General features: G+C 47.2%; 1 protein-coding gene across 1 annotated transcript in view; it reads right to left on the bottom strand.

The window, feature by feature from the left end:
* Positions 1-19,779, bottom strand: part of LOC119381775 (Down syndrome cell adhesion molecule-like protein Dscam2) — a 194,016-nt gene that overhangs the window by 63,656 nt on the left and 110,581 nt on the right. Inside the window, 1 exon segment of the mRNA XM_049412891.1 lies at positions 13,112-13,267. Coding sequence (XP_049268848.1) covers positions 13,112-13,267 — 156 coding nt within the window.

Below are 19,779 nucleotides of genomic sequence, written 5' to 3'. Positions count from 1 at the left end.
TTACTCTGAGCTGCTTCCCTCGATCGGGCGTCCTGCAGCTATGCGGACCTGGTGAGCCCGCGATGCCCGCTCTGTGTCCGGTGCTAACAGGGCGACCGGCAACCTGCACTGTACCTGGCCTGAGGACGTGGTCCTTGGGTATTCGTGGCGTGGCACAAAAGGAGCAACCGCCTGCTGTCCAATCGCCTGGTGACACGAGGTGCCCGCAGCTCATGCCTGCGTCTCTCTACTGACCTGTACTGCAGTGGCCTGGTGTCCTGACGGCCTGCAGGTCTACCACTAATGTGTCACGGCCTGGTCAAGCCATCTCAAGAGGCGCTGGCCTTCCGACTGCCTCGCGGAGCGTCCACGACAAGAAACCCCACCGCAATGACTACATACCGGCGAGTAGGACTGCTACTTGTGTGTCTAGGCGCGTAGGACTTTCAGACACTTGTAAAGTATAATTGTCAGTGTTGTCATGTTTGTCAAGCGTTAAACTCATCATCTGTTTCTAATATAGTATGTGTTGCGTGCTCAAACACCTGTCTTCCGTGTCAATTCTTACAGATCGTGAGCCTACATTTGTCCACCTAAACAAGTACTCTTAACAGTAGTCGTAAAGTCAGCCGCTCCGGTGGGGTGCGTAATGACGTCAGCGCCGCCATCTTGCTTCTTTTTGACCCCTGCCTGAAGAGCCGCAACAGAAGGCGCCCTTGGAGCTAGCTTTGTTACTTTATCTGGTCGGTCGCGTCTCACGAGTGTCCTCACCTAAATGGTATATCATGCCCATATTCGCGTAGCTTTGCATAACTTTGCATTTCATGGCTGAGGTTTCGCTGAAGCTTCCCCTCAGCTCTGCTGTATGTTGGCCTTTACGGCGTTGAACTAGTTAAAGCCACGCATAAATTCTAGAGTTACGAGAGATCGGATCGAGAAAAGTTACCTGCTAGCCTTACCTTGTATATCATTACAATTTGTTTTTATCGCATTTGTTGATTTGCCCTTGAGGTGAAACTCTGATCTTTAAGAACGTAGCACTTTAGGGGTCCGCCTTGTCGTCTATCCACTGTATCATGTCGCATGGTCACGCAGTAGTCAGTGCAGTCAATACAGGCCTGGAAAAAGGCTAACAATGCTCACATCCAGGTCAAATAAAATATCAAGGTCTGAAATATTATAAACTACAGAAATAACCAAGAATTACTAGTAATAATTTACCTAAAATCGCGAAAAACGCTTGTGAAGCATCCGGCTGATACCCGCGCTACGCAAGAGAGGACACCAGCGCCTCGTCAAGCGGCGCGATTGTCAAGCGAATCACTGGGTTGCCCGTGCTACGCACTTCCTCAGGTTTCCCGGTACTGGAGCTACATTCAAGCGCAGGATTTAGAACTACACCAAAACTTACACAAGGACTTCGTTAGCGCTACATTAAGCGCAGAATTTTTAATTTTTAATCAAGCATGGTCAATTTTGCCATCTCTGCCAAAAAAGCCATACAAGATAAACAGAACATAAATTGCATCATCGATCGCATGTACGTGGTTGATCGAAAAGCGAGCGCTCGAATAGCGAACGTTGGCAGGCGAATGATTAGATGGCGCCCAAGTCCTCGACATCGCCAAAAGCAGAGCGAGGCCGGCGATCTGCAGCGATGCAACGTTCTGGCCTATATAGGGATGGTAGATTAAGTTTTTTAACCGATTAACGATTAACCGTCCACAGGCTTAGCCGTGAATCCCTATCGATATCACATTTTTTATCGATTAATCTGCATTTTCTTCGGGCGCGGTTGGTCATCATACAAAGCACAAGTGCGTAACGATTTATTAGACAAATGGTACTGTTTACATTGTTAATTACTAAGCATAATTGGCGCTGATGACTAGACAAGTGATAAACAAGATATAGTATGAACCCAAAGAAGACGGAACTTTAAACGCTGATGGAGACTTGGAAATGATAAAAAAGTCGAACCAAGGGTATTGCTAAAATGCTGTGGAACATGGAGTGCCGCTATAAAGTGGCCCTTATTGCGTGCGTATCTTGAGGTTTCGCGCTATATAAGAAACGGCGCGCGACGTCAAAAACTGAAGCAATGGTGCCAACCTGAGCCACAGATAGTACCGCAGCAAATAGCACCATGACATTCTCGTGTTTTTCGTAGTCCTATATTGTTCCACTACGGTAAACGCCGTACCAACTAGACAACCAGCCAGATTTCTTGAACTGGTTTAGTAAAACACCAGAATGAAACAAAAAATAAGAAAGAAAACGACGCTAGTCAAAGATGAGGTTCAATAAAATATACAAAAAATCCGATATAATAATAATGTCTGGGGTTTAACGTCCCAAAACCCACGATATCATTATGAGAGACACCGTAGTGGAGGGCTCCGGAAATTTCGACCACCTGGGGTTCTTGACCGTGCACCTAAATCTAAGTACGCGGGCCTCAAACATTTTCGCCTCCGTCGAAAATGCAGCCGTCGCGGCCGGGATTCGATCCCGCGACCTTCGGGTCAGCAGTCGAGCGCCATAACCACTAGACCACCGTGGCGGGGCACAAATCCGACATGTAAAGCAAGAAAAATCATAAGATGTTACAGGGTTTGGTTTTTCGAAGCGCGCGCCCTTTTCTACACACCATAGAAATGTCAATTGGATGAGATGTTTCATTCGGCATGGCCAAACTTGAACACTAGCACAGCTGTTTTGATGACAGCCTACATTTCTAACTCTTAAAACACGCTCCCTTGCTTTTTCATCCGTATGGCGCTTGCCAAGGAATGATCAAGTCAAAATGAAAATAATCAGGGCAGCAAAACGAACCGGCCACTTGACTGGTCCTACATTTAGCACGTTAGAATAGTCGCTCGGAATACTGTAGATGTTACTTCGATTGACAGCTCCATTGCTATGCATATAAGTTTCCGCTCTCAACGGTAGAGGAAAAGGGAGAGGGGGAGGGGCGAGTTAATTTTTCTACTAGTAAAATTTGTTCTTTTGCAAGCAGCACAAGGAAGCTCATATATCTCAGTTGAAATGATCACAAAGATTCCTCAAACAACTCTGCATATAACTATGGACTAACTGTCCCTTCGTTAAAATCCCCAGCCCCCTTTGGCACTTGTGTGCCTCATCTGTACCATTAGAAACTGTGATCTCCCCAAGGAAGCTGAAAGTTCGCGTAGGCGAAGAATAGAGATCTGGAGGCTCGTGAACGCGGCCGGTAGAATTCATCGAGATACTACGCAGAACATCGCGAAGAAATCCTGGGCGCCAATAAGCAGCGGAGGCTGGAAGACCCTGGTTTGCGTGTGCCCAGAAAAAGTTAGACAAAGTGTGTGGTCTGGTACCACTTTACTGGGCTTTTCCAGCTCGAATGGTCTTTGGTGCTTGCGATAGCAGAGCCATTCATAATTTTTTTCCTTTGGTTATATTTATTTTTATGTTGTTATGTTTTATTTGTGTTATGGCTTGCTTTTTTATAAAGGCGAAAGCCTTAATGCCTCATCAAATGCGCAAAATGACCGTCGGTGTCGGTGTCCCGCGGTGTCGGGGACAACACGGGTGACGCAAAACAATCACCATATGGCGTCATCATAACGTCAGAGATTGCCCAAATTTTGTGACGTCATTACACCTCATCATGGCAGCACCGTAACGTCAGGTGACGACGTCATCATATGACATCGTAGCTTCGTCAAAGGTGGGCCGATCATGGATGCAGTGCAAAACCACATTAGGTGCAGAGGGCTTTCAGGGAGCGCCGGGGCAGGATAAAAACACCGGCCAAGAAGAAAAAGAAGATAGCTTTCGCCTTCGAGTCGTGTTAGTTGAATGCATAAGGGACCCTGTGAGCTTTTCGTTTTGGTTTTCTCGTTTGTTTTGTTTTTTATTACTTTTTACGTGTGGAACCTGGGTCTCGGTGACAGCAGCAGCATATTTGGGTAATGGCAGAGTACGAGTTACGGAAAACCCGTTGTAATAATGAAACAGCTGGTACGTCTTTTTTTTCTGATTTTAGTAAAGCTTGTTCGAATAAATAAATAAAATAAGAGCCAGTTCTATCTTTTCATTAAAAAAAGACAGCCATCTGCGTTGACATTGGTATGGAGTTCAAATGCTGCATATGAAGGGGAACGCCTAGCAAAAGTTGAGCTCGGAGTACGAAACTGATTAGGCAGCGGGAATGAAGTGGTTTAGAGGAGTCTCTGCACGAGGAGTTGCTCGTATTGACCACCCATCAAGAAACATATGCGAATCCTTGACGCTGTATATTACTGAACGCATCCCCGCGAACGACGAGGAGAGTACTTGGGCCACCGCTATCCAGAAACTATATGATCCAATCGCAGCTCTAAATACCAGTCGAGAATACCGCTGCCGACACGGGAAAAAAGAACAGCACGCTGTAGTTGTTGGGCTCCCATGACAACACGCTCCCGTGACACTTCTCGTCGTTTCTATTATAGTTCGTTATTTTGTAACAGCAGAGTATATCTCCGCGTTGTGTTGGGTACAGTGTCTGCTTTAGTATTAACATTACTCACCATAGTTCTACTAAGCGTATCGGCGTGCGTACGGGGGGAAGAGGGGGAGGGGGTGGCCGCCCCTCCTAATCATGCAAGGGTTGCGCTAAGTCTTTACACAAGGTGTCTCCGCGGACCTTTCGATGGAAGTCCTCCACACTCATGGCTGTCTTCATCCGATGTTTATTTTATTTTCTTAAATGGTACTGACACAAACATTTTGGTCTTGCGCGTTCTTGTTGCAATATGTTGCTGGAGGCTTATTGGGCATGCGAACTTCAAAATTCATATAAATTACCTCCCAAGCTGTATTCGCTGTTCAGATTGGGTAGATGATATACGCATGTTCGCGAGAATCGATCCCGCAGACTATCTCAGCCGCGAAATTATGTGTCAGTGCCGTTTTGAGAAGTGCGTTAATGAGCAACACAGAAGTGACTGGTCACAAGCATTTTTTTTCGTGAGGCACCCCATGCGGTCAAGATGTTTTCAATCATAATCATAGAACAAAACCTATATACCTATTTAAGAGCCAGCGCCTAGATTTTAGTCATTCTGGAAATCAATATCGATATGTTTGTCAAACCCTCACGGCAAATCCCCCTCAGAAATGGTCTATATAGGAGATATGGGAAAAGTCTGCTTTCAAATGGCAACGTTAGCTATTTGAAAGTAAAGAGGTGGCGCGAAAAAAAGGGCACGTTCACATGGAAGGGTACTGCACAAGCGCAACCCTTCCATGTGAACGTGTCTTTTTTTCGCGCAACTTTTTACTTTCAAGTACGCTTAACTCACTAGGCTAACAACGAGTTTCACTAACGTTAGCGATAGCTGACATCTTGTTCACCCCTCCCCCCCTCCCTCTTCCCCTCCCCTCCAAACCTCCAAACCTCCATCCGCTACTGCAATCTTCTTCACTGTCCCGGCCCTTGGGGGAGGCTAAATTCCGTGACTGCAGCCCGCACCTGATGCGAGTTCAAGGACCCTGCTTTACGCATTCTGAGCTGTCCCGTCATTCTTCAAGGTGCAGGGTTATGACGTGGCCGACGACCCCAGATACTGTTTTTCAAGAAGTGTATCAGGGGCCGAAGTGTATCAGAAGCCAGTAAGTATCAGAAGTGTATCAGGGGACTTTTACACCCGTAAGCGCGGGAACCAAAAGCATGCCGTTGTAAGCAGTTCGTCATTGCTTCATTTTCATATTTTCATCCATTGCGCAGCTCGATTTCTTTAACGCTTCGGGGAGAAGGGGGGTGCTGTTGTGATACTGGCTCCCCTTAATACAGGACTCTGCACAAGCTTATGCTAACTCACCACTTGTAAATGATATTGTAGATTAGCCGTTCGCATTCGATTACACTACGTTGAACATCGGAATTGATCCTCGACCACTGCTGCGAACAGTTATAGCCAGAGAACATATTCAGTAATATTTACCGAAGATGTCCGTATCTTAAACCTTTTATAAACGACCACAGCGAAGGCCCGTCTTGGCGATGGACCGCGTTTTTTCTCTTTTTTTCTTTTTTTTTCTCAGAGTCAGTGGTCGCCAATCTTAAAGCAATAAATTTGCTATCAGCGCAATCCACGCATATTCGTATCTCGCACTAGCACAGGAGATGGCGCACATTTTTGGCTTGGCTGCTATAAGAGCACTGCGTGCTGTTGTTTTGCAAGACTATAGCAACAACTCGAACTACGCCTCGGAACATTTCAACTTCGTCAAATAAGTTGGGTACAGCGCACTAGCAGCAGCTCGTATAAATTAGTCGCTTCAGTTCTTTTTCTTTTTCGCCGAAGGCAATTTTCGCAACGAGAAGGGTATTGTACGAAGCGTAGAGCACTGAAAACGCCAGATTGCATGCTGTGAGCAGAGTCTGCGGCGTGCCGCTTTCTCAAATACGAATAATGATCCATACCGGCATAGAGCTCGAAGACACGCGCAAAAGCTTTGTGCGTAGACTCTTTGTGTCCCTGAGGCTGTAAGGGGCCACAAGAGTGACGTCGTCCCCGAAAATTCTCTCCCTTTCTTGTACAATGCACAGGACTCGCAGCTTCCAAGTCATTTGTGCGTGCACTCCGAGCTTGCATTGTGTCGTACTGCCTCCGGGCACTTGGAACAAAGGGCGCGCGAGCTTGAAAGGTCCCCTTGTCTGGTTAGGTGGCTTTTGTTCTCACTTCACATTATGCTCGTCGTCGAAGGTAGAGAATTTCTGGCGTTGGAGGTTTGTGCGACTGAGGTAAGCTTAGACGGTGCCGAAAGGGATCCCTCGCGATAGACTTCCTCAACCTACGAACGCCAGGAACTAATTCAGGAATACTCCTGCGCGTCAGTTTTCACCTCCCTGATAGAGTTTTCTATTGTAAACGGTCAGGAACGCATCTTGTTCGCTTGATACAGAATGGTTCGCGTGTCAGACGCGGGGTCGGCGTTGGTTGGTTCTTGCTCCAGATAGGAAAAAGAAAGCAGTAACAGAATGACGCTAACCAACAGTGATTTGTATGCGTGACCACATGCCAGTCGTATTGCTTTCATGATTATGCTGCCCAAATGATAGCTCGAGGCTTTAAAGCGGTAGCTGCATATAAATACTGCCTGTAAAGTCACTTTTCTATGTCATTAGAGCAATATAAATGTGCACTACATTACGAGTGGTAATCTTGTGGTAAACCTGCATACATGGTGAGACATACTGCCTGGAAAGAGTCGTTCAGGCGGAGCAAGTGCCGGACAGGTCTGCCAAACTGACCCCGCCAGTGGTAACATCCCCTTCCCCTCCTCCTTTTTTCCTTCTCACCCTTACTACCCTTTCCCATCCCCTTGCTGTAATATACGATAAATGGCTATGCTATGCTTCGATTCTCTCTCTTTCTGTTTCGTTCTATCTCTTTCTTTCTCTCTTTTGATTCTTTCTATCTTTCCTTCTCATTCTCTAAATGTTTTTCTCGTTCTCTCGCCCACAACAACCTAATCATATGGTTACCCTAGATGCTTGTTCTGATGCCATGACTGGATAGCCGAGTGGTTACAACGCTCGCCGTCGGACCGTGGGTACCTGGGCTGGAATCCCACCTCGTTTTAATCTGTATTTCTTTATATATTCTCCTCTCCACTTCTCCTCTGCTCCTCCTTTCTTTCATTCAACGCGTTGCTAGGCAGCGCACGGTGACGTCATCGCTCGGCGAGGTTTTTCTGCGCACACCGAACGTCCTAACTTCTGGTTTAAACAGCGTCGCTGTTAAAAGTTACACTGACGTCTCAATGCCTGAACGCGGGTGACACGCGCGCGAATGGGTGCTATCCCCTTGTGCATTGCCCATAGAATGTACCCATTTACAGCGAAAGCTGTTATGAGATCATTTCAACGGCCGTTTTTGGCGCCGTAGTTGTCCGCCGCCGCCGCCGCCGTCGGTGTCCGTAACCACTATCGCACGAAATAAGGAAAAAAAGAAAATAAGAAAAAATTTGCAGGATGGAACGAGGTTCGAACCTGGGCCCTCTGCGTGGGAGCCCAGTGTTCTACCTCAGGGCCATGCCGTTTTCTTTTCTTTAATGTCGGTTTCAGGGCCACGCCGGTGCTTGAAATTGCGTTGCAAAAAGACCCTATACAGGCGTCGTGTCAGGAAGGAACCACATTAACATATGTAATGTATTGTAGTAGAAGAGTAAAATAACAACCGGGCGTCACACAATGCAAACTGCGCAACGAGTGGGTTGTTGAGTGCTTCCAACCCATTACAAAGGCCTCTGCGATAATTCTTCATCGTCATCAGCCACATCATCAACAAAGTGCACATAATGCCTTACAGGTGTTTAGCGAGTACCACGGTTCTCCGCAGAATGACGAAAAATTGCATAGTGACTGCTTCCCTACTTCACAAGAATTATGATGATTTATAGCGTAGTGGGTGCCTCGCAAGTGCAAGTCTATTGGTTGCCAAGGAAGCCCATAAGGCTCCCATTATCCGTTTCCTCAGGCTCTCAATAAAGTTAATTCCCTCTCTCTCTCTCTCTCTCTCTCTCACTCTCCGTTCCTCCGTTGAACGTATGTTATAAAGCGTTAAACAACGACCGGGCGTCACATAATATGAATTACGTAACTAGTGGGTCGTTTAAAGCTTCCAACCCATTACAAAGGGCTCAGCCTTAATTCTTCATCGTCATCAACCGTCGCATCAACAAAATGCACATAATGCCTTACAGATGGTACCTCGCTTCTCCGCAGGATAACGAATAATGTCGTGGTGGGTGCTTCCCAACTTCCTAAAACTTATGATTTGTGGCGTAGTGGGTAGGTTGCTAATGTACTTGTATTAGTAGCCACAAGAGAGTTTATAACGTGCCCTAGAAATGCCGCTCTTCCCGCTTTCGCTGTGACTGTGCTGCGCTTTCCGCGCAGGCCCGGCGTTTTTTATTTAAATAAGATAATTAGTGGCCGTGGTATCAGCTTCCACGGCCACGCTCACCCCCGGCCCCCGAATTCCGCATTCGTCGCCATTGCAGAGAAGCCGCCGAACTTGCATAAACAGTTTGCGGGGGAATATTGGCAGCTCCGCAACCCGAGCTGAGCTTGGGCAAGTGATATATGGCTTGGGCGGATATACGTACGCGTTGGAACTTGCCAAAGCAGGGGACCTGACCTTTCCGAAGCGAGCATTGGAATGTGCTGCAAACATTTAAGGTTGTTACGTCAGCCCCGGGAAAATCTTGCTCCAGCACGGGAACCCACGCCTCGTTGACGGACAGAATGTCTCGCCGATGCCACCCACGTTCATACACAGAACAACGAGCCCCTGTCGTTTTAACGCGACACCATAGGGCTGACTTGTGGTTGGTTAGCCCCGCTACCACCAGAGAGGACGAGGGGCAAAGGTTCGGGTAGGCGAAGGCGCTCTATTGACGTCCTCTGACAGTTGCGACGGCACCCGTTCGCTTGCGCGTCACTCGAATTCAAAAGGGTTTTTATTTACGTGCGTTGTCAAGTTAGCGCCGAATTAAGATAAAAATTGATAATTTCGGCTCCTCATTAAACTTCTGTAACACAACTCTTTGATTACGCTCATTAATGAATGAGCTATTTGTTAGGCTGCTAAAAGAATTTTTGAGCATCTTGCATTTCCTCGTTTCTTTCCCTGAGCCACGTACGCTTACGCGGTCACGTGCGTGAGCGTTGCAATGAAGCATACAGTGGTCGGCGCAGCTACAGATTATTCGCGATGGCACCTGTAATCTCGAAGACTTATAAAATGACACTCGAAGACACCGCGTGTATAGTTCACCTCAGGCTCATTTCGTATTCACCATAGAAAAAAATTGTCTGCCATCCCGCCCTGCGAACGTGAATGCCAAGCGAAGCTGTATCAAAGACCACACTTGCTGATGGCGGGTGGGGGGGTATGTTTTATTGTTACTTTAGAGCAAGTGTAGTGATAATCGCTTTGTGGCCGCTGTGGTAGACCATGATTGGTTCCGCGACCATTTTTATCAAGATTAGTTTGTTCCTTTCATCAAGCACTGTATTCACGCTGTTCTACCACTGTTCTACCGCAGTTCTTAATTTCCGTGGTCTACCTATGACACTCTTAGAATGAACTGAATGAGCTGCTAGACGTATCTCCGTTTTGAATATGAAATTAAGCGGGAAACACACGCGGGGAAACGGAACGGGCCGTTTGACGTCATTAGAAGCCCTCGTGTGAAGTGCGAATCAGCTGCAACCTAATCTATACCGGGAACGCGTGGGATGGTGTTCCCATTGTTCACTGGCACCTTATTATCCATCCTGTGGTTTTGATGCTTGTTTTGTGATTTTATTTATTGAAACGAATGCTGAGCGCTATGCTGTAGGCCTGATAGCAAAGGAAGATGTGCTGTTTGCCTTCACTTGTTAAAGGGCCCCTAAACCACACAGAGGTCGACATTTAGTTGTGGCCTTGCAGTTGTGCACGAGTGTACAGCTAACGCGTTCGCTGGCTCGTCTGTCCACCTCTCCGAATGCCCTTCCTCAGCGTCCAAGGTGACAACAGCAAGCAGCGCGCGAATCTGCTAGCACAGGAGCACGCGAGCGCGAGCGTCTGTTGGTGGTTTAGGGGCCCTTGAGCATTGGTGTTCTGTGTTTACGCCACGAAATTTTCCGACCAACTAGAGGTATACAGCTTCGCTGTATTAAAGAAAGGAAGAAATCCTGAGAGGCAAGGCGCCGAAAGCACAATGATCTCCATTCGGGTCTCGTTGCCTAAACCACCTGACCACGTGGAATGCAACACATTAAACTGCCGAGCTTCTCACGTATCTCCCACAGTGCTGCGTCAACACAAAATAAAACATAACATACGTGGTGAACATGCCTGATCGAATGCACATAAATCAGGTTTCTCTATTTTCTTTATGGTCGGAGGAAACCGGAACTCACTTACGTACCTACCGACCGGTACGTTGCCAAAAACAAAGGCTGCTTTTTCTTCTTTATTTTTTTAGTTTGGCACCGCTTTGCCGACAATGGACATTTCGCTGCATGGGCTTTTACCGCATAGAACACCACGTCCGTTCCAATTCCTTTCAAAGGTACTTCGTACACTTCACGTTCCGCCGCATATGCGAACTTTTTTTTTTGTCTTTCTCGGCTTGTTTGTGCACTCACTGTGTGTATGCAGCGTGCAATGGGCCTCAACCTGAAATTCCAGTCTCTAGCCCTGTTGCCAGTTCCTGTGCCCCATTATCTTTTCTTTCGCTTTTTTCTTTCTTTCGCTCTCTCTTTCTCTCTCTCTCTCTCGATCACGACGCACGAGGATCACGGGGCGAAGGCAGGCAGCCAGCTGCTCCACTTCCTCCGAAGCGCCACGGGAGCTGCGTACCCGAACGCGTAAAGCGATTTGCCTAAGAGCGCTCGGCGACGCGGGCACGCGCGCAGCGAGCGGAAGCGAATGCTGCGCGGCATTCGCGGAACCAGGATGAATGCGGGATTAGAGGCGACGACGGTGCGCTCGCTGGGCACGGAGCGCAGTCGAACCGCAAGAGGAGAGAAGGGCAAGCGAGCGACTGGCAAGCGAGAAAGAGGGCGCCACAGGCAAAGCGGATTCAACAAGAATGGAAGCAGCCAACCTCGTTGGGAGATTAGGTATGCGTGCAGCGGTAGCGAGACGAAATGAATTGGAATAATGCTATCCTCCTCCAACTGGAAAGCGGAGAACCACTTCTTACTTTCCTCTTCGCGATTGTCCCCGTAAGTCTCGACTATTGCGGAGGAGAAAGGAGGGCAAGTGTGCTGCATTCGAGTCGGAAAGTTCTGTATACTAAGCCGCTGAATGGGAGATCGACTTTGGGATCTCGGAGATGACTGGTGAGACTTAGCGTGAGAGGGACCAAGTTTCTCAGTCGTATAGTATGAAGGGATGTGGAGGATTCAAAATAGTCCCGCTGCTAGAGTTGCCTTTGTCAATTCGCCGGTAACTGAGAGTAAACGCTCTGGAGAGTGAGTGTTAAGCATTTTAATTGAGTGTGAATGGTGGCGCTTGTCTAAACGGGACGAAACAAACCTGTGGAAAGCGGCGTAACTGTAATGTTCGTACGCATGCGGTAGAAAGTAATGTCATTTTAGGCAGTAGGTATACAAACAGCCAAGAGATAACGAAGCCAACCAAAGCATAGGTTGAGCTATCTGTTCTTAATTTTACTAAATTATATTGAGTGTAAGCTAATATAAACGATTGTAGTAAAAGAACCAAGTCGCCTGTGGCGGAGTTACCTTTATCGTTCATTACTGGAGTATTCTTATTTTGCTGTTTCACTTAAAGACTACAGGCTGCTACTTGGTATTTTCTTTATCTTCATTATCCATTCTCCTCACAAGCTCACATCTATCAAAACCAGGCGCTTAGGTTTGTCTGTCTTCGTATTACTTGTCACACACAATAGGCTACTTTGAGCTCTTATGGGGGTAAAGTTATAAGTTGTTTCAACCTATAGTCGGATACTGCCCCGCCCTGACGGCCGAAGCGCGGCAGCGGATCACTTCCGCGGCAAGAAAAATAGTCCCGCTCATGCACTCCGCAATGTCCTCCGAAGGCGGGGTTACCAACAGTCCGACGCATGACGTCATTCCGGAGTGTGCGCCCATTGGAGCAGGCTTGTGTGCGCCCGCTTTTGAGGAGTAATTGCCGCGGACTTCTTAAGTTTATCCGACTATAGTTTGAATTATTTTCTTGCGTTCCTATTAGAGCCGGTAAATATACGTTGCGTAGTGTACCCGTACTATTTGATCCTTTCTTTGTTTTAAGCTGGGCTATGTACTGTTTGCCTAGGTGAAAAAAAAACCATAACAATATTCAACAGTAACAATATATTAGCGGGTATTTCAATGAAGCCATCCTCTATTCCGTGCGCGCGCGCGCGCACACACACACACACACACACACACACACACACACACACACACACACACACACACACACACACACACACACACACACACACACACACACACACACACACACACACACACCGCACACGGGCACACACAACATGCATCACACGTACACACAATATACACACACGCACACCTAATAAAGGATATAAATAGACGGGACACACTCACCAGTGATGATTGTCCTTCCAGCAGTTGTGCTGAGGTGACTTTGACCGGTCAGTACATTCTGTACTTGACACCGATAGGAGCGCTGGCTGTCGGCGCTGTCCACGTCGCGCACAATGAGCTCACCCGAGGGAAGCATCAAGTAGCGGGAGTCAAAGCCTGCGCCATGGTGTAAGAAAAAAATTCAGCCAAACAATATGGACACAACACTGCAGGCTAGAAAGAATGCACCGAATTTCACCGATCGAACAATCCTACATCTGCATGTACTGTGATGTACAAGACAACCTATGCCACAAAGTAGGGTAATGTGTACGAAAACTTGGCGCCGTAGGCAATCAAACAGCATACGAAGAGCAGCGGGAGGCCAAGCTATCAGACCCGGATCCGAAGAATCTACGCAGCCTAATAGAACGGGCGCGAGAGATGGCCATGGCCCGCGGCTACCTGGAATAGGCACACCGCCCACCGAGGGCGCACACTCCACTTGCTCAGGATAAAGTTTCTTCTCCTCTTCCTCTTAATCATTGCCCGCATAAAAGGCCAGCTATAGCTAGGGAACTAGACGGTAAAAGTCTGGCTTCCTGGCTCTATCTAGCAGTTTACGCGGTACATGATGATTAAGAGTGTAGAAACAGTATTCGGCGTCGGTTATGCTTGGGTGTCGCATTCAGGCACGCGTACGCGTGCCGCATAGGAATGGCCGACACCGCATCATGTGACCACTGCGGCACTGCGGCAGTGATGGAACTATTCAGCACGTTCTGTGCGACTGCCCACAGTACTGTTCACAGAGACAGTCACTTTGCAACGCGCTCGACAAATTGGACGACCGCACTCTGTCGGAAGAAAGAATACTGCGCCATCGACCGGACCCAACGTTGCAGAAAAAGGCGGTGCAAGCGCTACTGCGCTTTCTGCGTTCAACCGGTCTCAAAACAGCTCTGACTGGAACGGGGACATAGACAACAGGCACACGGGACAAGACAGGGCACAGGACAGCCCCTTGTCTATGTCCCCGTTCCATAGCGCTCGTTTGTTCCGCACCAAGTATGAACCAACTTGCCCAAACACAAGTTTTGCTGACTGGAACGTCTTGCGTGTGTGTGCATGTGTGTGTGTCTGTGTGTTTTAAATGCGAAGCATTTCTTAGCGAACTTGTGCGACTTTGAGCGTATCTATCTATCTATCTATCTATCTATCTATCTATCTATCTATCTATCTATCTATCTATCTATCTATCTATCTATCTATCTATCTATCTATCTATCTATCTATCTATCTATCTATCTATCTATCTATCTATCTATCTATCTATCTATCTATCTATCTATCTATCTAGCCGCCTGCGACTTTGTGCTCTCCTGGCCGTTTCGTTAATAGGATGTACAGGCGTGAGCATAAGTATACGGACCACGGCATCGCGTGGCAGATTGCATTGATGCGCCATCTACCGACGCGGCGCCTGCTGTCGAGAGCGACACTGAAGCAACGGTGCGCTTGCTTCAGTGTCGCTCTCGACAGCAGGCGCCGTTGTCGGTAGAACGCCCATCATTGCAATTTGCCACGCGATGCCGTGGTCCGTATACTTATGCTCACCCCTCTAGACCAGAATTGGTATGGCGTAACATGACTTTATGACGAACATAAATGACAGGTGATAACATGAAAATCGTGATATCCATGTCATGAACGACATTATTTACATGCCACTGTTTTGGTGCTCTTGAGGCCGTTTCGTTAGTTTGATATATACCAACATTGGTATGGCGTTACAAGAGTATATGACGAACATCAGTGACAGGTCCTAACGTGCAAATCATGACATGCATGTCATGTATAGCATGATTTACATTCCACGCTCATGGTGCGCTCGCGACCGTTTCGATAGCTTGATATACACCAAAATTGGTGCGCGACGTGACTGTGTGACGAACACAAATAACAGATGGTAACATGAAAATCATGACACGCGTGTCGTGTACAGCATGACTTACGTGCCACGCTCATGGTGCGCTCCCGGCCGTTTCGCTAGCTTGATATACTACCAAAATTGGTAACTCGCGACGTGACTGTGTGACGAACACAAATAACAGGTGTGGTAATATGAAAATCATGACACGCATGTAATGCACAGCATGACTTACAGCCACGCCCGTGGTGCGCTGGCGCCCGTTTCAGTAGCTTGATCTACCCCGAAGTTGGTATTGCGCGACGTTACTGTGCGACGAACAAAAATAATAGGAGTTAACATGAAAACCATGACACGCATTTTCCTCAATGACATACAAGACGATGTATGCAGCTTTTTGCTGGCTGCTTCGCATTACATCGATTCCCACAATGCGTGGGATCTGCCCATTTTTTTTTCGTTTTCATTTTATCTCTGTCTGTCCTCTTTCTTACTCCTATTTCCCCACCCCTCTGCGGGGTAGCAAACCAATAACTCGCGCCAGGTTAACCTCCCTGCGTTTCCTTTTCATCTATTTCTCTCTTCTCTCGGCGTCGATAACCTTATGGAGTATGATTTTCATTCCATTTATCAAACGAAACGATGTCAATTAGAAAAAAAAAATCTTAAAATAAAATTTCACGTAAAATAGACACACGCACAAATCAACAATCAGTTAAGCCACCATATAACTTCGTTATTAAACTAAATTTTAAGAAACTTTTTCAGCTATTAACGTATGATCGTCGTTGCTGCCTGCGGCAAGTGAAGTGTTTGTGCTGCTAAGCGCGTGGATGATGTTCCAATTGTCGGCATGGAGGAAGGAAATAGTTAAGGGGGGACGCGGGGATCAAATCACGAAAATAGCTCCGAAATATAATTTTTGGAAAACACTCGTTTTGACCTCTGGAGTCCATTGTTTACGCAGTATCTAAACGATCATGCCGAAAACGCACTATAAGTACCCGAAAAAAATAATTTTGTAAGCGCAGTTGGCGTAAAAGAAGCCCAAAAACCGCGCTAAAACGCCGACATTCACATCGTCGGATCTCGTATTTCCCGCCACCGAACGCCGCCATTTCGGCGTTGTTTCAAAGCTCAAAAGTTCCGCCTTTCCTTTCGCGCCCTGTAATGTTCAGCAGAAAATTATTAGGGCTTTCCACCAGCACTTTGTGTCAAGAAACACTTGCTAACGATCCCCACTTGCCCCCTTAAGAGCGAGCATAGCGCAATGCAATAAAAAGAAAGAAAGAAAGAAAGAAAGAAAGAAAGAAAGAAAGAAAGAAAGAAAGAAAGAAAGAAAGAAAGAAAGAAAGAAAGAAAGAAAGGAAGAAAGAAAGAACGTCAGGCAAGCACACGCCAGGCTTCGCTTGCCACCCATTTTGCCGACAGGGCAAGGGCTCTAGATTTTAAATGCGAAGCATTTCTTAGCGAACCTCAGCCACTTTGGCCGTTTCTATCTACGTATCTATCTATCTATCTAGCCGCCTACGTCTTGGCGCTCTCCTGGTCGTTTCCATAACTTGTAATATACCAAAATTGGCAGAGCAGGGGATCAGTGTATGACGAACACGATGCACTGGTCATGACATGAATAACGCAAAATACCTGTCGCGTACGTCATGAAACCCTTTCTCTCAGTCACGTGTGGCACATACCCGTATACCAGAGTTCATGTTATGCGGGTATGTGCCACAGGTGATAGAGTCTCAAACCACACAGTAACCGCGAACACACACATTGACACGCAAGGAAAGTGATAATAATAATAAGTGTTTGGGTTTTATGTACCAAAACCACGATATGATTATGAGAGACGCCGTACCGAAGGGCTCCGGAAATTTTGACCATCGGGTATTCTTTAACGTGTACCGACATCGCACTGTACACGGGCATCTAGCATTTTGCCTCCATCGAAATGCGACCACCGCGGCAGGGATCGAACCCGCGACCTTCGGGTCAGCAGTCTAGCACTGTAACCACTACACCACCGCGGCGGACGCAAGGAAAGTGAGGAAGCTGAAGACCGAACACCTCTGGAGGACGCTCAACTACCATCCACTCGTCCACGTGGTCCGCAACGTGGACGACGCAAAACCAGGGTCAATGCTTCCTACAATATATCTGCTGAGAGAACCAGGCCTCTCATCATTACCGGTGACTTCAACATTGAGTTATCAAGACCCAACAACGCTTGGTCCTTATACTGCGTGAAAGACGGCTTGGATGTGGAAAGGGCATCAAAAGATCTCTCTGCCACGTCCACCACATGAGGCATCATAGATCATTTCATCGTAAGAGGCATCCAGGATTTCCACCAGCTGTACTATACCTCGCACTTCACTACACTTAGACTCCTCATGGCCGCGATAACGAACAGATCCGGTTAACAAGTCCTGTCAAGCTGCTAGTGCTCACTGATCACGGTGATGATGACCGTGTTGAAGAACTGTCAAGAACCCCTTCTACACATGCACACGGGTTCGTGAAACGTGCGTCCGTTCTCCGTCATAACAGACAAGCATAGGCTTCCAAAGCAACGTCGAGCGGCGTCGCAGCTCTTATCGCAACTGGGGGCATCCACGGCCACAACACTGCCGCCCCCGCTTCCGCGCATGCGCAGAAGTCTTGGATTGCATCTGTGGTGCGTCACAATGTAGCTATCGCTGGCCAGCAGTGGAACATCGTTACGCAACTGTAAACAACTGCTTATATTTTACATATGCTACTCTTCAACATATGAGTGTAGGTATACAAATTCCACATTTCTCTGGCGTCATTCCGTAACGGTTCGCTCAATGTGAAAAATTACGCCACACTCACTATCCTGCGCATGCTTCGCATAACATCGATTCCCACGTACCGTGGGATCTGCCGAATTTTTTCTTTCACGCATATTAGCGAGTCTCGCAGCTTCATAACTTTCTTTAATTTGCATTTTTAATGAAAATAGTAGAATATTCGCCAAAGCGATTTAATTACGTAAAAGATACGAGCTTTTAAACACACAAATATATCTGTGTTCATGTTTATTTGCTGTTACCTTCCACCTGTAAGTGATGAGCGAACTCGCCCACCTAGCAACACTATATAAACTTTAGCCAGAAAGGCCAAGAAGCCGCACAATTAGCACGCTCTAAGGTTGCAAATCAAAACACAGTCATAAAAGCCTGCGCATGACCGCAGTTACGACTGCGCAGTACTTGACGAAAATGGTCGCCGCAGCGGTAGATATTCCCCCGTCCAGACACAAAATTAACGCGACAACGACAACGAGGGTCTCTAAACACATCGACAAAAACCCCTCAAATAACGGACAAACACACAACTCAGACAAACTGCGCAAATCACGCTTCAGAAGCAATCATTTTCCATAGTGTAGGAAGACACATATTGTAAAGTATACACGGAGGCTACGCAATAGCCAAAATGCGACGCGCACCCAGCATAACTGCAGTCGTCCAGAGATAATTCGACGGCGATGCGGAGCTCTTTGAGCGCCCGGGAACACCGTACTGCTCTCATATCGATCATCGTGCAAAAAGCGGGAACCGAAAACAGCGGCACCGATCCGCCTCGTGTCTCCGCTGCTTGTATCGCGCGGCGCCTGGGCGTCTGCCTGAACGAGCGCGAGGCACTTTTTCTGCAATCAGGCCCCGAAGAAAACGCGCGTTCACCGAGCCAGACTCTCACGCAGATTGCGGGTTCTTGCGGCCCGCATCCCTCGGAACGGACATCGACTCTGCGCGCGGTGTAGGACGGCTCCGAGGAAGCGTGCACGAAGCCTGTTTTCTATCGACGCAGTGACAACCGCCGCCTCTTCCTGACAAGAAGCAGCCTCTAGATCTGTTTTCAATGCAGGGAAGAAAGCGCGCCGCTTCATTTTGCTCTGTCTACTGCGTTCGAGATCGCAGGGACATCAGGCTAAAACAGACGCAATGCTTTCGATGTTCCTTAACGGAAGCAGCATCGAGCGAACGTTTTCCTCCAAGCTCATAGAAGTGAGTGAGAAAGAAATGAAAATAAAAGGTACTCACTGCGTCGATGTTTTATGGATGCTCGCCAAGCTCTAAGCAGAAATCAGTGATGTTCTTTTGTTCGATTTCAGTTTCACAATCGCTCTAAACTAAAAAAAAATAATATATAAAAATTAGCACGATGCCCGGTCTAGGGGTTAATCAGTTACATTGTTAACAAAGTGGTGTGTGATTTTTGATGCAATCATGGCAGAAAGTCAGAAAGGTGTTCACTGCAAACTGTCGGGAAGTACGGGAAACCACCCAAGGCCTTCATTTCTTAGAGATAATAAGATTATGCACATTTCGTCTCTTCCTGAGTATTTAACGATGTTGAAAGCATGCAAATAATAATGTTCGCTCCTGCCCGTCAGACAATGCAATGTCTCTTACCAGAAAATCGGCAAGTTTTTTTTAGAGCAAATAGAAGTCTCATTCAAGAGAACAACTTAGCATATTGGTGTGACAAACTTCGCCAGTAAGGTAAAAAGTTGGGCGAGTTGGTGTTGGTTCATGATACACGGAAGGGCGCGATAATACGGTACACAATGAAGAAGATGGACACGGGACGACGCGCTACTCGCAACTGAAAATTTTTTATTGAGGAAAGAAATATTTATACTACTATGCAATCATACCTAACCCAACGAGTCGACACCAAAAAAACCTAAAAAGTTAAAATCTTGCGCTCAGCCTGCCTACGT

The sequence above is a fragment of the Rhipicephalus sanguineus genome, chromosome 2 (genome assembly GCF_013339695.2).
Source record: "Rhipicephalus sanguineus isolate Rsan-2018 chromosome 2, BIME_Rsan_1.4, whole genome shotgun sequence".
NCBI classification, from domain to species: Eukaryota; Metazoa; Arthropoda; class Arachnida; order Ixodida; family Ixodidae; genus Rhipicephalus; species Rhipicephalus sanguineus.
This window is presented reverse-complemented; position numbering and strand designations above follow the sequence as displayed.